The 20,128-nt window shown below is 48.1% G+C and overlaps 1 protein-coding gene across 28 annotated transcripts in view; it reads left to right on the forward strand.

Moving 5' to 3' along the window:
- Positions 1–20,128, forward strand: part of CACNA1C (calcium voltage-gated channel subunit alpha1 C) — a 617,393-nt gene that overhangs the window by 479,366 nt on the left and 117,899 nt on the right. For 16 of the 28 annotated variants that reach the window (XM_033118423.1, XM_033118424.1, XM_033118411.1 and 13 more), the window contains exons 10-11: positions 10,789–10,879; positions 18,956–18,982. In XM_033118423.1, coding sequence (XP_032974314.1) covers positions 10,789–10,879; positions 18,956–18,982 — 118 coding nt within the window. Of the gene's footprint in view, positions 1–8,271; positions 8,347–10,788; positions 10,880–18,955; positions 18,983–20,128 lie in introns of all 28 variants that reach the window. The other 12 variants (XM_033118404.1, XM_033118415.1, XM_033118408.1 and 9 more) reach the window with 1 other exon arrangement.

Consider the following 20,128-nt stretch of genomic DNA (forward strand, 5'->3'; position numbering starts at 1 on the left):
CCTGCTATGCAGGTACGCGTCAGATCTCACTTTTGTAGTGGGGAAACTGAGCCACAGAGGAGCAAAGTAACATATCCAAGGTCACATAGCTCCAAAGTGGCAGAGCCAGGATTCAAACCCAGGCCACCTGGCTCCAGAGCCCATGCTCCTACCCATGCTGCTCTGCTTCGTCCCCCACCCCCTTCATCCAGAAGTGCTGGCAGGGAGGCCCTGGGCGGATTATAGAATCAGTGGCTTTTCCCTTGACTCCCACCTGCACTTTCTGCCCCTCCTCCTCGTGGTACAAGCAGTCGGCTCCTGTGACTAGGAAAGGGTTTTATAAATTCATCCAGTACACACAGTAGCTGAGGGGCTGACTTAGTGCAACGTCCACCAAATGCTCTACCTTATTATCGCCCACTTTGAATAAGTGACTTGATTCTCTAAGCCTCCATTGTCTAATCTAGAAATTGGGAACTTATAATGGGGCCAGATGACCCCTCGCAGGGTTGTTTTGAGACTTGAATCAGTTATATATATATATATATGTGAAGTGCATGGAAGAGTAGCTGGCATGAGCAAGTGATCAAGAACCTGAGCAATTATTATTATTAAGACAGAAATCCTGACATGACTATTATGCATCTCAAGGGTATTTGCACTGTGAGGGGCCAAGGCCCTAAAAATGAAGCAATTCCCGGTAGACGTCATTGGACTGGAGAAGGATTGGGAGCACGAGTCATTCCCTGTCCCTGTCGTACCACGTTGGTGACCACCTAGTTTCCAAAGCAATCCTACACAGAAAGGCCACCGTCACCCATGCCGAGAAGATCCCCGTCACGTCCCTAATGGTTGCAGTGAGCTCTGTTTTCCCTTGGGGGCTCCAACCCCTCCTGTGTGATCCGATGTCCTGTCTCCCCCATGTCCCCAGGGCCTCGTTCCATGCTGCCCTGTCAACCCTAGTAAAGGCGGGTGGGGTGGGGAAAGGAAAGGGAAGGGGACATGTGTCAGATGCAGCTGAACTTCCTTCCCCCACTCCCACTCCTCCTACCTCTGCCCACCTCCCTGACCCCCACCACCAGGTAATAACTGAGGTGGCCGACTCAGTGGCGCCACAATTGTGAAGAGAAATTTGCTGCTCGGGAGCACTGGATGTTTACAGCCTGGTTTCTTCCGTGGGTTATAGCTGCGGATCAAGGGCAGGCATTCATACCCCCTCCCAGTTTATAGCAGTAATAATAATGATGATGATGGCACATCATGCTCATACTGTGCCTTTTTAATAAGGCTACTTTGTTTGGCTTCTTAATATTTAATCCTGTTTTATATTTACTTTCCGATGGCTTAAAATCAAGCAGGTTTTAATTGCTTATGTGGAGGAAGGCACGCTGGGCCTGGGCTGCAGGAAGTTGTGCAGACAGCTCTGGAGGCGGGTAGCACCTTTCTCTGTAACCTTTCAACTCAGACAGGCTGCCATGGCTGCGTACCATTCTGCTTTCTCTCTCACCGTCACTTTCTGCTTTTCTTCTGCAATCTGCTTTTCTCCTCTCCTACTCTCTCTCTTTCTTTCCCTTATGAGAGACCTATAATTCATCATCTAGTTCAATTTATTTATGTAAAGACGAGGAAAATGAGCCCCAAATCGTCACGTGACTGGTCAAGGGATTGGAGCTGCTTCTGGCTCCACCTAGATTTCCAGTGCTAGGGGGCTTCCTCAGACTCCGAGGTGGATGAAGACATAAGGAGCTCCTTCACCCATCAGCTTGAGACCACCTGTGGCCATGTGCTTCATCTAGTCAACTGTAGAAAAACAGTAAGGAATAACTTCCCAGGTTACTTTTTTTCTGCAAGATTAAATTAAATTTGAAGAAATGTAACACAGTTCCTCCCAAGAGAGTCAAGTGGGGCCGTAACCGTGACCAGAATGCGATTCTGTTCTGCCATGGCGCGAAAGCAATCCCTGGGCTAATATCCTCCATCACTTGCTCGTATCAGTAATCCAACCTGCAAATGTGTGTCTGAGCAGAGTTACTCTGGAGGTTGCCTGAAGTGGCCAGGAAAGCCCTGGACTCAAGGGCAGCTGTTCCCTGCCATTTACTAGCTGTCACCTGCAACCCCAGGGGACTACTCTCCACCTGTCAATGGGATCATACTGCCTACCTTGCCCACACAGGTAGATGCGTGAACTGGGTGATTTAAGGAGAGGCTAATAAGATGCAGGCGGGGTCCAAGGAAGTCAGCAAGGCGCAGTGCAGGAAGGACACAGGGCAGCACCCGGGGGAGCTGTTACCTGTACAGGCCTGAAGGGACAGTGACGGAGCGGTTTACAGGAGTCAGACAGGATCACATGCCAGACCTACGACCCTCAGCAACAAGTCTCGGCCAGTCGGCACCAGCCTGTGTGCAGGCCCAGGGGAATGACCACCCAGTCTCACTGTCCTCTGACCTCACAGACATCCTGCTGCCACTACCCGTGGCCAACCCAGCAGGGACAGCCCCAGCCTAGGACAGCTCACTGATGAAGTTTACAAACTCAGCCGCCTGGGTAGAGGGTGGCGGAGAGGGGTGGGGAGGGTGTCTGAAGGACAAACCCTCAACATGGCCAGCATATGGAGTACCCTTAAAAGGCCGTGAAGATATAAGTGTTATTGTTATAGTTCCGTATCCAGTATCAGTAGGATCTGAAAGGAAGTCCAGAAATTTCTAATAGAAAGTCTCTGGCCTTGAGAAAGTTATAATTTAGTTAGGGACATAAAACTAATACTTGTACCGCAAACTATTGGGAAATCAGATGAAAATTAGTTGGTAATATTAGCAAATACTTAGAGTGCTTACCATTTTACAAAGTTATTTTATAAATATTTCATTTAATTCTTGCCAGAACCTCTTAAAATAAAAAGTATCGTTATCTTCTTTTTACAAATGAGGAAACCTGATCTCAGAAAGGTGAAATTACTTACCCAGAGTTACATGGCTAGGAAAGGTGGAACTAAAACTTGAATTCAGGTTTTTACTTATAATTCTCACCAATCCCAGTTTTCCTGGAGCTCAGAAGATGGGACTCAGAGCCGGTAGGTGGTCCTGAAAGCCTCCACAGACTAGAACTGGGTCTCCAGGAAAGGGAAAAATTTGAATAATTCAGGAGTCAGAACACTTTTTTTCTAAAGTGCCAGTTAGTAAATATTTCAGGCTTTGCAGGCCATGTAGAGCCCTTAACACAACTACTGGACTCTGTCGTTGTAGTATGAAGGCAGCCGTAGGTCACACATAAGCAAACGGCCGTGGTTGTGTTCCAGTGAGACTTCCATATACAAAACAGGTGGCAGTCTGGATCTGACCCAGGGCTGTGGTTTCCTGACGCCTGGAGAACGTGCAGGGGTGCAGGAAGGCACTCCAGGGGAGGGTATGATACAGAACATCGTATATATAAAAGCCCAGAGGCTGGGATGAAGATGGCACGTGCAAGGGACAATGAGGAGGGCAGCCCCACTTGGGTGGAGAGTTTCTGCAGGAAGTAACAGGAGAAAAGCATGACTAGGTGGTGCTTTAGTCAGCGAGGGCTGCCCTAACAGAGTTCCATAGACTGGGTGACTTAAACGACAGAAATGTATTGTCTCACAGTTCCAGAGGCCAGAAGTCCAAGATCAAGTGTCTGCAGGGTTAGTTCTTCTGCGAGCCGTGAGGGAAGGCTCTGCCGCGGGTTTGTCTCCGTGACCTGTAGACGGCTGTCTTCCCTCTGTGAGTGGCTGTGTCCAACTTGCTTCTTCTGATAAGGACACCGGCCCTGTTGGATTAGAGCCCACCCCATAACCTCATTTTAACTTAATTGCCTCTTTGAAAACTCTCCACATACCGCTCTGGGGCATCGAGCTGGGACTGCAGCATGTGAATTCCAGAGGGAACACCTACAGCCATCACGGGGAGGCTGGAGCCAGATCTCAGGGAGTTTTAGATTTCAGTTTGGAGTCAGGGAGGGTAGGAAATTAGGAATCCTGTTGCTTGTTAGTACTCTGAATAGTACTTTGAGAAAACGAATATTTATTATACCACTCATATGCAAAAAAGATAATAAAATGGGCCTCTGCCAAGTAAATGGCAAAGTAAATACTTCAGTTCCACCCAAGAGTACATGAAAGCCTGAGCAGTTGGACCCCAGCGGTCAGGCTGACCCAGGGTTCAGCCCACTGGCTCCCTGTGGCTCTCCACAGCACCGCAGAAGTTCAGTCTGGGTGAGAAATGCCTTCATCTCCTGCCTGAGATGTCTGGTCTTGATGCACCAACCATCTGCGAACAAGAGGAAACAAAGACTGACAGCAGTTGATGCATCCTCTGACGTTGGGTAATTAGGCTACCAGCTCAGTTGTAGAAGGAAGGCTGGGCATTTTTCTTAGCAAATCTCAAGAGAGGCCAGTCATTCTTGCTGATGGTCACAGCAGGGCCTTACCAAGTCCATCCAGGAACAATGTCACAGCGGTTTGGGGTGACCAAAGATTTCAGAACTAGGCAGAGTTCTCTATCCCTCCCCAGGTTTATTCCTTGTTCCCTCAATGGAGCTAGGCTCCAATTTCACCCAGTCAATTATGACACATAAAAATATCTGAGACAGAAGGCCTCAAGGCCGCACGGCCACATATTCTATATGTGGGTGCTTCTCCACATGAACACCTCCAGCCCCAGGGATGGGAAGGAAGGGAGCAAGGGAAGGAAAGGAGGAGGGAAAAAAGTGAAGGAATGCCTAAGCTTTTGCTTACTATTTCCTTTGTGGATTGATTGCTTAGTAACCTTGGTGACTTTGTTTTTCTTTGTCAAAATTAAAGTTGCTCTTGTTCTCAAACCTTAGCCCCTTCTGAACACATTTTTTATTCGTGTGACTGATTTGGGCCATCTTTGGGCACACACATTACATCATGTTTGCATCATGATGGCTAAATGAAACCTAACTTCTTTTTATGGAGAACATGAGTGTTAACACAGTGGAACAGCCTGGAGCAGACTCACCACTTACAGCAGGGGTGTCCAAACTGCGGCCCGCGGGCCAACTGCGGCCCGTGATCCATTTTTTATTGGCCCGCAGCAAATTCCAAAAATATATTTAGTTTACTTAAATAAACCAGGTGAGGCAATACGTACTTCACCTCGAGTGAGTGGCCCGGCTGTTTGTGTGTTTTACTGCATATGGCCCTTGGTGAAAAACGTTGAAAAAAGTTTGGACACTCCTGACTTAGAGGTTTGTTTCCAGCAATCTAAGGACCTGCCTGGAGACGATCATTAGTTTTATGAAGAGGATTGTTTGCTGTAGGCCCATTCTTTCTCTGTGGCCCACAGCTGTCGAAAGGCTGGCCAGCTGATCTGTGTAGCCATGTTTTCCAAGCACTGCCCTGTTTTTTAATGGGGGATTCTTAAATGTTAGTGACTAAAACCCTCAGAGGGTTTGCAAACTCAAACATACCAGGGACACCAATCTTCACAACAGCTTAGATCTAGCGCTCCTCCTCCCGCAGCACCATTATGTGATTTCCAGCTGCAGGAGATTATGTCACGTCAGAAATGGCTTATTATAATCCCCCCAGGATGTGCACAACTGTTCTCTAGTAGGTCAGGAAAGGCCTTGGTTACTGTGAGACAAGAACAGAAACTGTCCAAGTAAGCACCATTCAAGCAAGAGTTGCCACCAAGAGTAGATGTTTGCAGAAAAGACAACATTAATTCAAGATGTAATCAGTCGTTGGCAAGATAGAGTTTATAAAACTCATTGTAGCTATTGGTGATGTTACTAAATATGTAATTATGTTATCTACCACCTGCAATGGCAGCTGTTAATTACTCTTTCACGAAAATCTCATTTTCTTTTGGAATCTTCTCAGCAGAAGCCAAGGGACAGGAGAGCCCAGAGACCCAGATTTGATCCACAGTATCTAGTAACAGTCAAGTTAGGAAGTCAAAAAACTCACTTCCTCTCGAGCATTCTTCCTTGGCATTCTCTTTCGTGAATCCATTCAATGAAGCACATGTCATTCCACAGAAGGTGCATGATCATGACACTGCAGACGAGCAGACATCAAGCTCCACTTCTCAGGGCATCACCTGGGTTGCCTACAGAGGAGACGTGCCCTCAGACACCTGGTTCTTTGCCATCTTTCTGCCTTGGTTTCCAACCACTTCATCATCTGAGTGTCCACAGGAGTCAGGCTGTCCATCTCATCCCCAGAATTAGTATCCAGCATTTGTAATTCTCAACTTTCAACTGTTTGGGGTTCCAAGAAGGAACCCAACTCCATCTTTCTAGGGGAGCAAGCCCCTTAGTAATAGGAATACAACTGCATTTTCTCCCATCTTATACCCTCATGTGCTTATAAACATCACAAATCTAGTAATTTGTGATGCAACACCATCCCAAATTACTAGGCACTAATATTTAATGTACTGCTCCTTCCAGGTGAGGTATTTTCATTTCAGCAAGGAACCTTCAGATCTAGAGCTTCACCCAAAAGAGCAGATCCAGAGGAGACTACTGCCCTGTCAGGGGAGATAATTTAGATGCTTTCAAATCACTTTCCACGCAGGTGGCTGCCACCTTTGCCTATATGAAAGACCAACCCTGGTCAAATCAGTTATGTATTGAATGGCCATGGTTTTATCAAGCTCTTTCTATTGTTTTTAAAGTTATCATACAGTTATTTCCAAAATTGAACAAGATGGGACAATATTGACGCCAAAGCCAAAAGTTGGATAACAGGTTGCAAAGTTCTGGGCTTTCCGTCACTGGCCAGGGTTCCCATCCCCCAGACTTCTGTGTGAACAGAAACGTGGTGACTGGTGGTCTCAGTTTACCACTTTGAACAAAACACCACCCATTATGAGATGCTAACTTGGGTGACTGTTATCATTCTGAATTGAGACATCTTTTTCTAGAAGGAAATTTGAACCAAGTCATTCATTTCAGCTCCTAGCTCTCAGTGCTTTTTTCAAATAGGATTTCTGAGAAGTGAAAAGAGTGCTACTGGTTGTGAAGTTTCTGCTTATTCCAAGCTTTGTTTTTTTAAACATGGGCGTTTGGGAAATGGCCCTTCCATAGGTTGGAAAAAAGCCTGACCCTTTCCTGTCATGAGCCCGTCTTCAGCGTTTTCACTAACACGCTGCTTCAAGGATGTTCATTGATCATGAGCCGAGAGCCAGTGGAAAAGGATGAGATGAAGAAGCGCCTGAAGCTTGGACTGACCTCACCTCCCTGCCCTTTCCTGGGCTGATGGGGGCTACCTGCCCTCCTCATCAGGGCACGTGATTCCATTCATGAGTGCTGGCAGGTTCCCCACCTCACCCGTCCGCTGTGTCTATGCCTTACTCATCCCCAGCAACCTCCCTGGGGACCTGGCAGAGGCACAGTTAGTGCCAGTTCTGTCAAATGATGGAACAATTCTCTCAGGAATTAGCTAAAATGTGTGATATCCAGAACTCAAAGTCCAGTGCAGAGCACAGAACTCCCCCGTTGCACTTGCATAGTCAGTGTCTTCACACTCTCACTGGCACCCTCCTCTCCACCTACAACCCTGACCCAAGAGAAGCTTACGGGATTCTTTCTTATATACAAACCTCCTCAAAAGACCACCCACTGACAAGCAATTGAGCAACTCCTTTGCCTGTTTAAACCCATTAAAAGCAAATACATATTTGTTTGAGATGTGATCAGACCTGAAGCACTTGGTAGGTCTTTATTGAATGATTGAATTGGACAAAGGGGCAAGTAGATCCATGGTTCTTTACACCTGCAAGTGACATGACCTGGGTCTAAGTGGTGAGGGAGCCCTTGGATCCACTACAGGTGGCGAAGAGGTCAAGTCACCTGGTCATTGGGGACCAGTAAAGGGGGACACCAATGCTGTAGTTTGATTTTCACAGTTACCCCACCAGAGCCTGTAAAAAGGCTCCTCCCGAAGGAGGCAACAGGGATGCCTGGTGGCCCCTCCCAGGAAGCCCTGTCCTCAAAACCACTAACTAGATAGACCAGTGTAGACTGAAGCCTCTGCTGGAGTAACTCCTTCTCCCTAGTGTCCACCGTTTGTTTTGTGTTATTAATTCATGTGATTTGGGGTTTTGGTTCTATTTTATTATGTTTTCTTATATGTTTTGGTTTATTGCTTTTTACAGTTTTTTTAGTTTATTTTTGGAGATGAAAATGGATGTTGTATGTGAAAGCTGAGTTCTTTGTTTCTTTCTTTTGCCCGTGGCTGACTGCATGCTCTCTATTGATGTCTTGTTCCTGGTTCTTGAAAATGACCATCTTGTCTGTGAAAGGAGGCGCTCCAGCGGGCTTGCTTGATCAGAAGAAAGGGAAGTTTTCTTGGTTTAGTCACTCCACAGAAACCCATGGTAACGTTCCCCTGTGCTCTGTGTGTAAATGTATGTTGGTACATACCGGCCTGGACGGGAGGGGATTGTTCTTGATGGCTTGTAATGCAGTGGTCACGTGTGTGCATACGTGTGTACATGTGTTCCTGTGTATGTCTGTGTTTTGAGGGGATGGTAACTGGTCTCACTCACAGCCACTGCCTTATCATCTCTTCGTATGTATAAAGTCAACAGACGTGAAAATCAGCAGCTGTGCCTTGACAGAATCTTTCCTTTGGATAGTGCCAGCCAAGACTAAGGTCACTGTAAATGCCAGCTTGGTTCAGGTACAGACAGTGCCCTGATTTAGAAAAAGATAGGGTCCCCCCTAATGCCCAGCCCTGCCCACTCCTAGTTTGGTTGTCTTTCTGAGCCTAGCACAGCCACCATCACACTGCTCCGCACACCAGGGGCTCTCTGGGAGCAAAGTGTCACAGAGTCAGATAGCTTTTTATACACACCTCAGCTCTTTAAATAATGCTGCCGGAAGAGTTAGAAGAACCTTAGGTCAGAAATGGCTGGAGGCATATGGATTAAAAGACTGAAGGATCTTCAATTATGTTACCTCTTCCTTAGTGTGGATGGAGTAAGGAACACTGGAAAGCTCTGAAAATCTGTCCTCCCAGCCTCCAGTGCTAAAATCATCCCTAAGGTCTAGTCTCGCTCACCAGTTCCCTCAGACCTCGAGCTCCAAAGAGAGTATAAATGCTGCAAATTCAACACCACTATTTGGCTATTCACTATGCTCCTGTGATTCACTATGCCCCTATGCATAGTGTGTGGGACACTATGCAAGTCCCAGAGCCTGATTTGGCTTGAAGAACCTCATCTTGTCCTAGAGTATAGGGAAGGGACTTGGTCAACATGGGGACAATCAGGAGACACATGGTGCAGGGGTCATGACACCTGTGCTGCAGCAAGTCCCGCCCAAACACTGTGTGACGTTGGGGATCTGTCCCTTAGACCTCACCCCCCTGTCCTGTGAAGCGAAGGGGACAAGTTAGAGCTGCACAATGTCTAAAGTCCCATCCAGTTCCAAACTTTTATAGCATCTGGACTTCTCATTACCCAACTTCGTTGACACTGAGCCCTAGGCTGGAGTCTCTCACACATGACATTCAAACACGAGGTACAGCGTGGGCTTCCCCTGCGTGTCCTCCGTGTTCTTGAAATGAGTCTCTTCTCACCCTCCCATCTTGTGTTCATCCACAAGAAGAGAGACGGGGACAAAGCCACGTCCAGCAACATGGCCCTTATAACCATAGAAGTTTGCTGGGCTCTGGTGGCCCCATGGGGACTTTTCACGTGACACCACATCACCTGATGCCACACCCTCACTAACCGCAGAGTCTCTGGCTGCTGAGGGCTAGTGATTTTCTCTCCACATAAAGAGTTCTGTTCTGCCAGGAAAGCTGAACCAGGACCTGTGCTGTGATGACCACTCTAAAGAACAGGGTTGGCACAAATAAGGAACTCGTTGTTGTATCCTATGAAAAGGTAATAGGAGGTGGAAAAGAATTCTCCTGACTTAAACATGTATTTGGAAGAAAATATAGTAAAAGCAATGGCTTCTTCTAAGCCCCCAATGGGTTCCAAGGAGAAGACCCCTGCTGGTCTGCACAGTCAGCCCCTGCCACCTCGGGAGAGATGGGATGGACGGGCAGAAGGAAGTGGTTCGCGTCCCTGGTTGAGGTGGGAATGTCAAGGTTGCTGGAAGGGGGAATAGCGTCCTGCAGTCTGTCTTCAAGCCACATGTAAACTTAATTTGGTGGATTCCTCCTTCCTGAGGTTGCAGCGCTAATGTGAACCTTAGTACATGAGCCGGCTCATGGCCATTCCCTTCGAGCTCTCTAGTTCAGGGACCATCCTAGACGTCACAGACTCAGGACCCCCTGTGCACTTCGGGAAAGGGGCTGTCCTCTAAACCTGTCCAGTAGTTCAGCAGAAATGCCCTTGGTACAAATAAGCTGGACCCTAAGTTTTGGGGATGGAGCCCCTTAGAATTGGTGGGTGGAAAAAATAAGAGAAATAAAATATTTTCATGAAAGCTCTTCTTTTATGACAAGTAGTAGATGCAAGTGGAAAAGCTTGCACGGCTTCTCTGGTGCATAGAGTTAAGAGGAGAGAAAGGATTCAACGGTCAGTGTTTTCAGGATGTCTCCTATAAGGTAACTGATCTTGTCACCAGATTTCCTCCTACATTCCCACCAGTTTAGAGTGTCCTTGGCAGCAAAACTTACCCTAGACAAGCAACAGGCATGTCTGTCAGTGAAGGAAGTCCCCGAGCCTGGCCAAGGCAGTGCCAGGGCCTCAGCTTGCTTGTAGCGGCAGCCTCCTGGGGCTGGGTGTGTTACAAACGGATGCTCTTTTCTCCCGCTCCTCCCCACCCTCACACCTGGCTTTGCATCCCTCTGTCTCTTGCAGTGAGCATGCCCACAAGTGAGACGGAGTCTGTCAACACTGAGAACGTGGCTGGAGGAGACATCGAGGGAGAAAACTGTGGGGCCAGGCTGGCGTGAGTAGGCTCGGCGAGCCCAGGGGCTGGGCTTTTCCTGGGGCGCAGGCAGGGGTGCTGTGTCCAGAAGTCAGAATGGGATGGCTCATCACTGGATGGGCAGAGATCAGAGCAGCAAGAAACAGAAACCCACATGGGGAAGGGAGGTGCTGGGGAGAGTATAACCCCAAGGTGTTAATTTGAGACTCTCTTCAACCCAGTACTTCTGTGAGGCTCTGACTCTTGGATTTTGAGCCCCTGTCCATCACATCACAGAAATACAGAGCGTATGTTAGCGGGCGTGGGGGTGGCGCTGAAGCCTCTTTCTTCCCAGCCCCTCTCACCCACTTTCACAAGAGATAGCTAGGTGATGGTCCCTGGGGCTCTGAACCACCCTTTCCCTTCTGATAAAAGTGAGCTGGAAGGAAAGCAAACAGGGAAGAAAATACACGGGGAGATGATAAACATCTTGGGCCTTGTCTGTGACTTAAGTTATCCATCTAGTAAAGGGAAACAGGCACTCAAAATACAAACTTGAGTTAATAAATCCACCTGTGCTTGGTCTGGATTGTGGCCGACTCCTCCAGCGTAAGTCCCAGGCTCGACATGCACAACCTCTGTCCCTGGGTCCAACCCCAGACCCAGACTTTGATGAGCTGACTTTGGCCTGGGACGGGCCAGGTGTGAGAAAGGAAAGTTCACACATGAATTATCACAACCACTCATCTTAATTCAATCTTAAAAATGGACACCTATAGTCCCTAGGAAATTTTCCCCTCCAAAAATGAAGGGAAAAATGGTTTACCTGCTAAAAATAAGCAAACTTCTGGTTTCGTGACCAGCGTCTTAGAAAGCAGAGTCCAAAGATTAAAGTTGTATTCTGTCGGGAAGTCACATTGACCTTGAGCATGAGGCCCCGTGAGCCAATCAGGCTCCACGGAGGTATAAGAACTGTAGACTCACCCTGGCACTGACAGACACTGCCAAGAGAAGGCTCTGTGTAGGACCCGTCTCAAATAAAACGAGTTTCTAAATCACTCCGTCAGCAGGACAGCATCTTATCTCACCCTTTCTCTCTGAAATGACGCAACAGTCTGGGCAAGCCCAACCCTTTTTAAACAGGGTGGTGAATAGATAAGATAACAAAACCCTTACATATGCCACCTACAAGAGACCCACTTCAGATCGAAAGACACACACAGACTGAAAATAAAAGGGATGGAAAAGAGATTTCATGAAAATGGAATTTAAAAAAAAGAAAAAGCTGTGGTAGCAATACTTATACCAGACAAAATAGACTTTAAAACAAAGGCTATAACAAGAGACAAGGACCCAGTTATCCCACTTCTGAGTATTTATCCGAAGAAACCCAAAATGTTACTTCGAGGGAACTTGTGCATCCATATGTTCATTGCAGCAGTGTTTATAATGGCCAAGATGTGGAGGCAGCCTGGGTGAATGGATGAATGGATACAGAGGAGGTGCTACGTATATATAATGGAATATTACTCAGCTATAAAAATGAATGAAATCTCACCTTGTGCAGCAGCATGGATGGACCTAGAGAGTATAGTGCTAAGTGGAGCAAGTCAGACAGAGAAAGACAAGTGTCATATGATTTCACTTACATGTGAAATCTAAAGCACAAAGTAAAGAAAACAGAAACAGACTCATAAACACAGAGAATGTTTTGATGGTTGCCAGGTGGGGAGATGGGTAGAAAGGGTGAAAGCATTAAGACGTAGAAATTGCTAGTTACAAAATAGTCGTGGGGATGTAGGGTATAGCATGAGTCATATAGTCAATAAGATTGTAATAACTGTGTGTAATGTCAGATGGGTACTAAATCTATCGTGATGATCACCTCATAAGTTATATAAATATCTAATCACTATGTTGTACTCCTCAAACTCATATTGTATGTCAACTGTAATTGAAAAATAAAAAATTTACTTAAAAAAATATTTAAAGCAAAAATAAAGAAAGAAAGAAGTAGTGGGAAGGTTAGCTGTAGGTGAGCCAAGCCGCAAGCCAGTCAGCCTTGAGAATGGCCTCCCAGCCAAAGGAGCAGAGGACACAGGCTGAGGTGCGCACGCTCTTGCAGCTCTGTCTCCAGGGCACCGGGCCTTCGGAATCACTCACTCTGACAGTGGCACCGGGGAGTCTGCACTGCAGGTTTCTCCGCAGTGTTGGGAAGCAATTATTGTCAAATGTGCTTAAAATACGGTGCTAATTACATTTTTAAGCAGCAGTGCAAGCCTTTTCCCCTCCTCTTGTTTTGAAACCATACAAAATAAGCACTAGAGTTTCTAGAAGTGGGCCCCAGACAGCCTCATTAGGAGAGGCAGATAGCAAGCCTTCAAAGTCCGTCAGTTCTAGGACTTTCTATGATCTGACACCAGTGAGGCTTGGAGAAGAGACGATCCGGGACCTGCAACTCTGACTTTTGAGCATGGCCCAAGCTCCAGACTGGGGAACTGGCAGCAGGAAGCCACTCGACAGTGCATTTCATGAAGGGAAGCTGGCAGTCTCTTCCATATGTCCATCATTTCCTCGAGGACATGCTCTGCAGATTCCAAGAGCTCTGCAGAAAGGTCGCTGTCATCCCTGGGAATGTCCACATTTATATACCGGTACTGCACATGTAAAATACCTGCTCACAGCACCAGGGGTATCACGTGTGCTTAATAAATTATGGTCTTTCCCCATCTCCCATCCCCCTACCCCACCCCTCCCCCTCAGACAATGACAGGATGAGACTGTCAACATTCCTGTGGGGGAGACAGCATGAGAACAGGCTGGGGGCTGAGAGAGTGACAGTGAGAGGTAGCACTTTTTTATTTAAAGCTAAGAGTGAAAAGGCTTGTGTAGAAAATGAGGTCTGAATAAGGATTTATATGTAGTGAGAGACCTAGATGGAAATGGCTCCTGAGGGGCCGGGGGCAGAGAGAAGGGAACTGCAATGTGACTTTCGGGAGGTGGAGTAGGCTGGTGGGGAGGACGGGTGATGCAAAGGAAGGAGCCATTAGAGTTTGCAGGCACTTGATAAGGTGCTGAGGTACAACGTGAGCGAGGCAGGGCTTCCAGGGGTCTTGCAGGGATCACAGAGGCAGCGGCATGGAGGGGTCTGAGGCCTGCTCCCAGCAGGAGGGAGTCACGCACTTGAGGTTAGCAGTATGAAAACTATTAATGAGGTCATGGGATAAGGGTTGTTCACGGAGGAATGGAAGCAGAACCTTGGGACCCGGGCACACAGAAGAGTAAGAGCTAGTAAATGAAACAGATGAAGAGCTGTTAGGGGAACAGACAGCGGCACTCACTTGGAAACCCCTGGAGGAAGAATTTCAAGGCAGAGCTATTTATTTGGACACACATTCCATAGTGTGCCCAGCTTGGTGCTAGATGATGGTGACACACAGCAGTAGAGCAAACTGACACCATCTCACTGGTGCTCGTAATCTGGTGTGAAAGTGACATTGATAAGTAAATAAGGCATTAAAATTGGGATAAGTGTTAAGAAGGAAAAATAACTGTAATGTGGGGTTACTGACAGAGGGAAGGACCTATTTAGACTAGCAGGTTAAGAACAGCTTCTGTGAAGAAATCAAATTTTCGCTGAGAACTGAAGGGTGAACATACCTTATTGAGGTGAAGAGTAAGGCAGAATATTCCAATCAGAGAAAATGGTGCATCTCAAGGCCCTGGGGCAGAAGAACAGAGAGAAGGTCAGTTTGGCCAGTGAGGCAGGAGGGGAGAGTGAGGAGACCAGGTTGGAGATGGGGCAGGACCTGGTAGACCCCTTACTGATCTTGGTCTTTGTCACAAGACTGTGAGAAGTCATAAGAATGTGGAGCTGTTTGATTTGGTTAGTTTTGCATTCTTGAAGAATCACTTTGATGTTCAGAAAAGAATAGGGACGAGTGAGGCCCCTAGGGAAGCAGGCAGACACGTGATTTGGCCTCAATCTCAGTTACTGAGGTGTGACATGATGGTGGCTGAGGACAGTCACATGTGGAGATGGAAAAACATGGGCGGACTCTGTGTGTTCCGGAGCTGTACTCTAAGGATTCGGCTGTGGGCGCTGGAGTCCCAGTGAAGGACGGCAGAACCGAGCCAGCACAGGGCACTCACTCCAGAGGGGAAGGAAAACAGCATCACAGAAAGAGGGGGCAGCAACAGCCCAGGAGGGCTTGTTCTCGTCATAGTAATGGCTGGGGCCATCTCTACAGCACAGAAGAAGCCCATGCAAAGGGAGGGGGTACAGGCACTGGAATGCAAATAGTACTTACAGGAAGGAAGGAACAGCTTGAGGAAGGAGGAGGCTGACTTCAAAGATAGTGGATTTTACCAGGAGTAGAGTTCCTTTACGTCTGGGACTAATTGGCAAATGGAAAGAGACTTGACATCAGGAGTCCTGAGCCTAGTACTAATCAGCCACCTACTAGCCATATGAGCTCGACCAAAGCACTTCTGCTCTGAGTCTCAGCCTCGTCCTCCAGGAAACGAAGGGGCTGGCCCAGTGGCTGCTTCAGGGTGACCTTAGCAGGCGCCTGGGGGTCCTGCAGGGCTGCTGCAGAAAGAGACCACTTCCACCTCTTTTACATGTTGGCTCCTATGTGAGATTTCATAGAAATAAAGCATCTGTCACTTGATAACTACAAACCACAGATCCAGGTGGTACCTAAGGGCCCCCTTCCCAGCTCTCAAGGCCCACAGTTCTATAAAGAATATGGAACTAGACAGAGGCTCTGCTGAAGAGGGTCAATGATCGGAGTCACACCTAGTGACCCATCGTCTCCTCACAGAAAGTGAGGTTAGGCCTCCTAGGAACCTGAAGGACAGCACAGGTCATCAGATGAGTGAGTCACCAGGGGGTCACAGACTGCTGAGCTGTGCTAAAGATGCAGTGGAGACTGGCACTGTAAATGTGGAGTCAGCCTGCAGAACAATTCGACATATTTTTTGGCAGGCTCTGTAACCTGGAAGCACTGAAAACGGGCAGTGGTGTGAACCAGAGTAAGAATTTGCCAAGCAGGCCCAATAGAAGGCCCAGGCAGTGTGAAAGTCTGTGTAGTGTGGACGGTGACACTGATGTGACCGTGGGCCATGCTGAGAACTGGACTTCAAGTCTGACATTAGCCTGGGAACCCAGGGAGAGCAAGTGATTGGGCAGGCCCAGTGCCAGCAAAGACAGGCTCGTGAGAGAGCAGGCCGGACGATGAAAGAGGAGACTCTGGTCAGAGAGGTGGAGCAGCTGAGGTCGGCGCTCAGCACCTGCAGTGACAAGGTCCAGGGTTTGGTCGTTCTAGTAATGACAGCTGTAGGGGTGCTGCAGTTGTGGAATCAAGGTTGAGCCAGACATGTGTTGACCTGGATGGTGACTACAGCGCTATCTGATTTATGTTAAAGGCAAGTTGGGAGATTCAGGGCAATACTGTTTCACACAGCAGGTGGTCATCATGGGACTCATTAGGAAGGGGAGAGAGGCTGAAAGTATACACGGCTCTGAAGAAGTTCAAATATCTGTCAAATAATGACAAATGCAAGTTGAGTAAGCAAAACAAAAAGAGTTTTGGGTTTGTCTCTAATTTTGAACCTCAATATCAACAAAGAAAATCATGGTTTCCTAGTTTTGTCTTGGAGGCCTGGGCAGAGAAAGTATCTTGGAGTGGATGAACTCCAGGTACATCCCAGTGGAGCTGTTGTGATGGTCTTGTGTGTTAGATACTAACGTTCTCCACCTCCCTGCTCTTTAATAATCCCTTAGAACACTAGATACAGTTTTAAGAATAGAATAGAATAGAATAGAATAGAATAGAATAGAATAGAATAGAATAGAATAGAATAGAATAGAATGTAAAAGGCTGCTGAGCAATGACGTCCCCCTTTTTCATGAAGTGGGATCCTACTGTTGACTCACACCTATACTGAGAAACTGGAGGAAACAAGACATTCAAGCTTTAAAAGAGTTCTAACCATGGCTCTCTTAGGGCTGGGGTTTTCCTTTGTCTTCAGACACGCGCCACTTGAGCAATACCCTCTCCCTTCCCAGGTTGGGGCACTTAAGTAACGTACTTAAAAAGGGATGAATGTTTCAGACCCAGAAAGCCTAACGTTAGGCTCACAATCTCCTGAGAACAGCAAAAACAACAAGGAAAATTAGTCTTAAGTGTGGTGTCCAGGGTTATACATCAGGACTTGTAACTAAGTGGAAAAGAAAGTCCTGCTCCATTTCCTCTTCTTCAGAATGTGCCAGAATGCCAAGGAAGGACGCATGGCGGTGACCATACTTAAACTCAGTCATGGTCCTCATTTCAAACAGTCCTCCTTAGCTGTGAGTGCCCACACCCCAGTGGCATTTCCTTGGGAGATGTGAACACCCAGATTTTGCTTTCCCCATGTGGGAGTTTTTAAAAACCTCCTTTGCTTATGACTCACTTGGACTGAGAGAGAGCCTTACGGGGAAGGGCCTGTGGTCTGCACTGAAAGGCACCTCCAAGACGTCACTGAGACATTTCTGAGATAAGGCCTGGGCCCAAGCCAGGCTCTGTGGACAGAGTCACCGCAGATCATGGCCACTTACATGGGCTTATGTTTACAACGAGGAGAGGCAACTGCCCAAAAGCAAGGCTCAGGAAGACCCTGAAGGTGCCCAGCTCAGCACGGCCCTGCTGGAGAACAGGCACCTGACTCCCCATCCCCAGTGAGCACCTGGAAAACATTTGTTTCCCCCTTTAAACCGTGGTTCTAAATAAAAATGCCGCCCTGGGCTCCTGGTCCCCCGCCCACGCTTTAACATGTGATTACAGCCTCCAGCCCTAGCAGGCAGCTTTGGGAGGCGGGGAAAGGTTCTCAGCTAACGGTTCAGAGCGAAAAGGCACTTGGCTCGGATTCTCAGGGCCCCAGAGATATAATTATCTCATGCTCGATGGCTTTGCCACCTGTCACATTTTCTGGTTTAAGTTTTTTCATACAAAATAACGAGAGGGGTTGTGTTCTTGCTGTGGGACAGAGCTCGCTTCGTGCTAAGCCGGGACGACGGGCTTGCAGCAGTTGCCTCCCAACCCCCGCCCCGTCCTCTCTCTTCATCTCTCTTTGTGTCTCTCCTGCCGTCGCCGTTCCTTTTTCACCTGACTTGCATTCTGCATCTCTCCGCACGTCCATCTGAGCGTGCTCACTCCACCTACAATCTCCCCCGTGATGCTCCCTCAACGCCTTTCTGACACATTGCCTTCAGTTTTGTCTCGAGCGCTTGCATTGGCCCCTCTGTCTGCCCCCTCTCCACCCACCTATCCCCCTCCCTTCTGCCATCCTGCCCCCCACCCTCAACCCTCCCCCTTCTCCCAGCCTGCTTCCATCCAGCCTCCCCTGGACTCTCCTTTGTGAGCCAGGGAGTGTCAGGGCCTCCTCTCAGTGGCCCCGCCCCCACATGGTGACACTGGGAGTCAGCCACCAGCACACCTGCCCTGTGCTTCTGCCCCAAAGGCCCCCAGGTCTTCAGGCTGCCCGTGCCTGTCAGCACGCTGGCTTTCCCCTCAGGACCCATGGCTGTTTCTGTAGGCCCAGTTTGCTGCCCTCAGGACAGGGCTGTAGTAGCCTCTCGGTTTCCAGCTGGCTCCTTCTGCTCATCTTCACTTTATACCCAGTGTTGGGCAGGCTCCTGTGCAGAGAGCCGCGGGGTCTACGCCAGCATATTCCTGCCCGGGGCTCCGGCTGGTGAGATCCTCCATCTGCACCAGAGGCCCTCCTGGCCTCCATGGCTCTTCCCAAGGTGCAGCATTCCTAACACGCTGACACCATGGAACCTGCTGGGAGACACTGAACACCTGAGAACACAGTGCTCTCCCTCTCCCCTTAGGAGATACTAGGTTTGTCCCTGGGGCCAGCCCCCATCTCCACATGGAAGCATACAAACACACCAGGAGACGCTGACAGACGCTTCTCTCTGGGCTTGTTCTAAGTCACACCGGTGACACATCCGTCCAGGGCCCATGTGTAGTCAACTGGGGACATCAAACTTCTCGGGCATCACTGAACATCTGTGAAATGGAAGAAAACGTGTGTGTCATTTGCTAACATCTCCTTTTTCTCTTTCAGCCACCGGATCTCCAAGTCAAAGTTCAGGTGAGTGAGATACATTCTTTCTTCTGACTGCCAGCTGTGTCCCAGCACAGCAATGGGGCAGCCATCGCTATCCTTCCAGGTGGCGATAGAGTGAGGGTTGTTCTTCAGAGGAGGTAACTGCTCTCTTTCGCATGGCTGTCAGGAAGACGCTTTGGGACCAGATCAAGCTAATAATCGAAGGATTGATATTTGTTGAATTAGCTTTGTCAGTGTTTTTGGCAGCACCATCCCCAGGAGGTTGTGAGACCTAGGTGTCTCCCTCTCTTATAAGATGAAGTCCAGTTAAAAATAATATAACGTGACACTTGCTCCATAGTATTCTCCATACTTCCTGTTCATGAAACCCAGTGCGGCGTGAACTTGAAGGATTATGGGAAGCACACAGTATCGTGACACTATCTGTTCCAGAACCTTCCTCAGGAACTTCTGCCCCCTTCTGCCTTTCCAGGCTCATCTCCCATACTTCCCTGCACAAAACTTTTGTTCCAACCACATGGAACTTCTTGCATTTACCAGAATGTTCCCTGTCCTCTCATACACCGAGGCCTGCCTGGAGTCTTTCTTCTACCTGAATCACCGCGCCCCGGTGCCTCCATCTGGAGAACTCAGACTTTTGTTAAGAACCTCCAATATGACCACACCTATGACATCTTCTGCAAATTCCCCAGGGGACATAACTCGCCTCCCTGCGTCCCCACTGTGCTTTGCTCATACTTCTAGCACAGCACTGGCCATACTGCACACCAGTTACAGGCTCATGGGCCTGTTTCCTCCAATAGGCTCTGCTGCCTCAGAGGTATTCCTTCCAGAGCCTCTGTCTAGCTACGTGCCTGTCCAGTGGTAAGCTGTTTGTACACGTGTGCTGAATGGCTGTATGGATGGACACGTGGAGAGGGGATGTGAATTTACTCCCACAAAGCTTGTACATGTCAAAAAATATTGGTGGTTTATGTTTCATAATTGATCTAATCTTGTTTCCCTAGCCTCACCGACTGTGTAGCAGGAGCATAAATAACACTGAATTTCAGTCCAGCTGGGTAAATGTAGCCCCATGCTGTATTTTAAGTAGTTCCTTAAGGTAAAATGTTCAGTCTCTCATATTTCCTCTTCCCGGTTCCTCTCCAGCCTGGAATCTGGATGCAGGGC

This window comes from Rhinolophus ferrumequinum, chromosome 10 (genome assembly GCF_004115265.2).
Source record: "Rhinolophus ferrumequinum isolate MPI-CBG mRhiFer1 chromosome 10, mRhiFer1_v1.p, whole genome shotgun sequence".
NCBI classification, from domain to species: Eukaryota; Metazoa; Chordata; class Mammalia; order Chiroptera; family Rhinolophidae; genus Rhinolophus; species Rhinolophus ferrumequinum.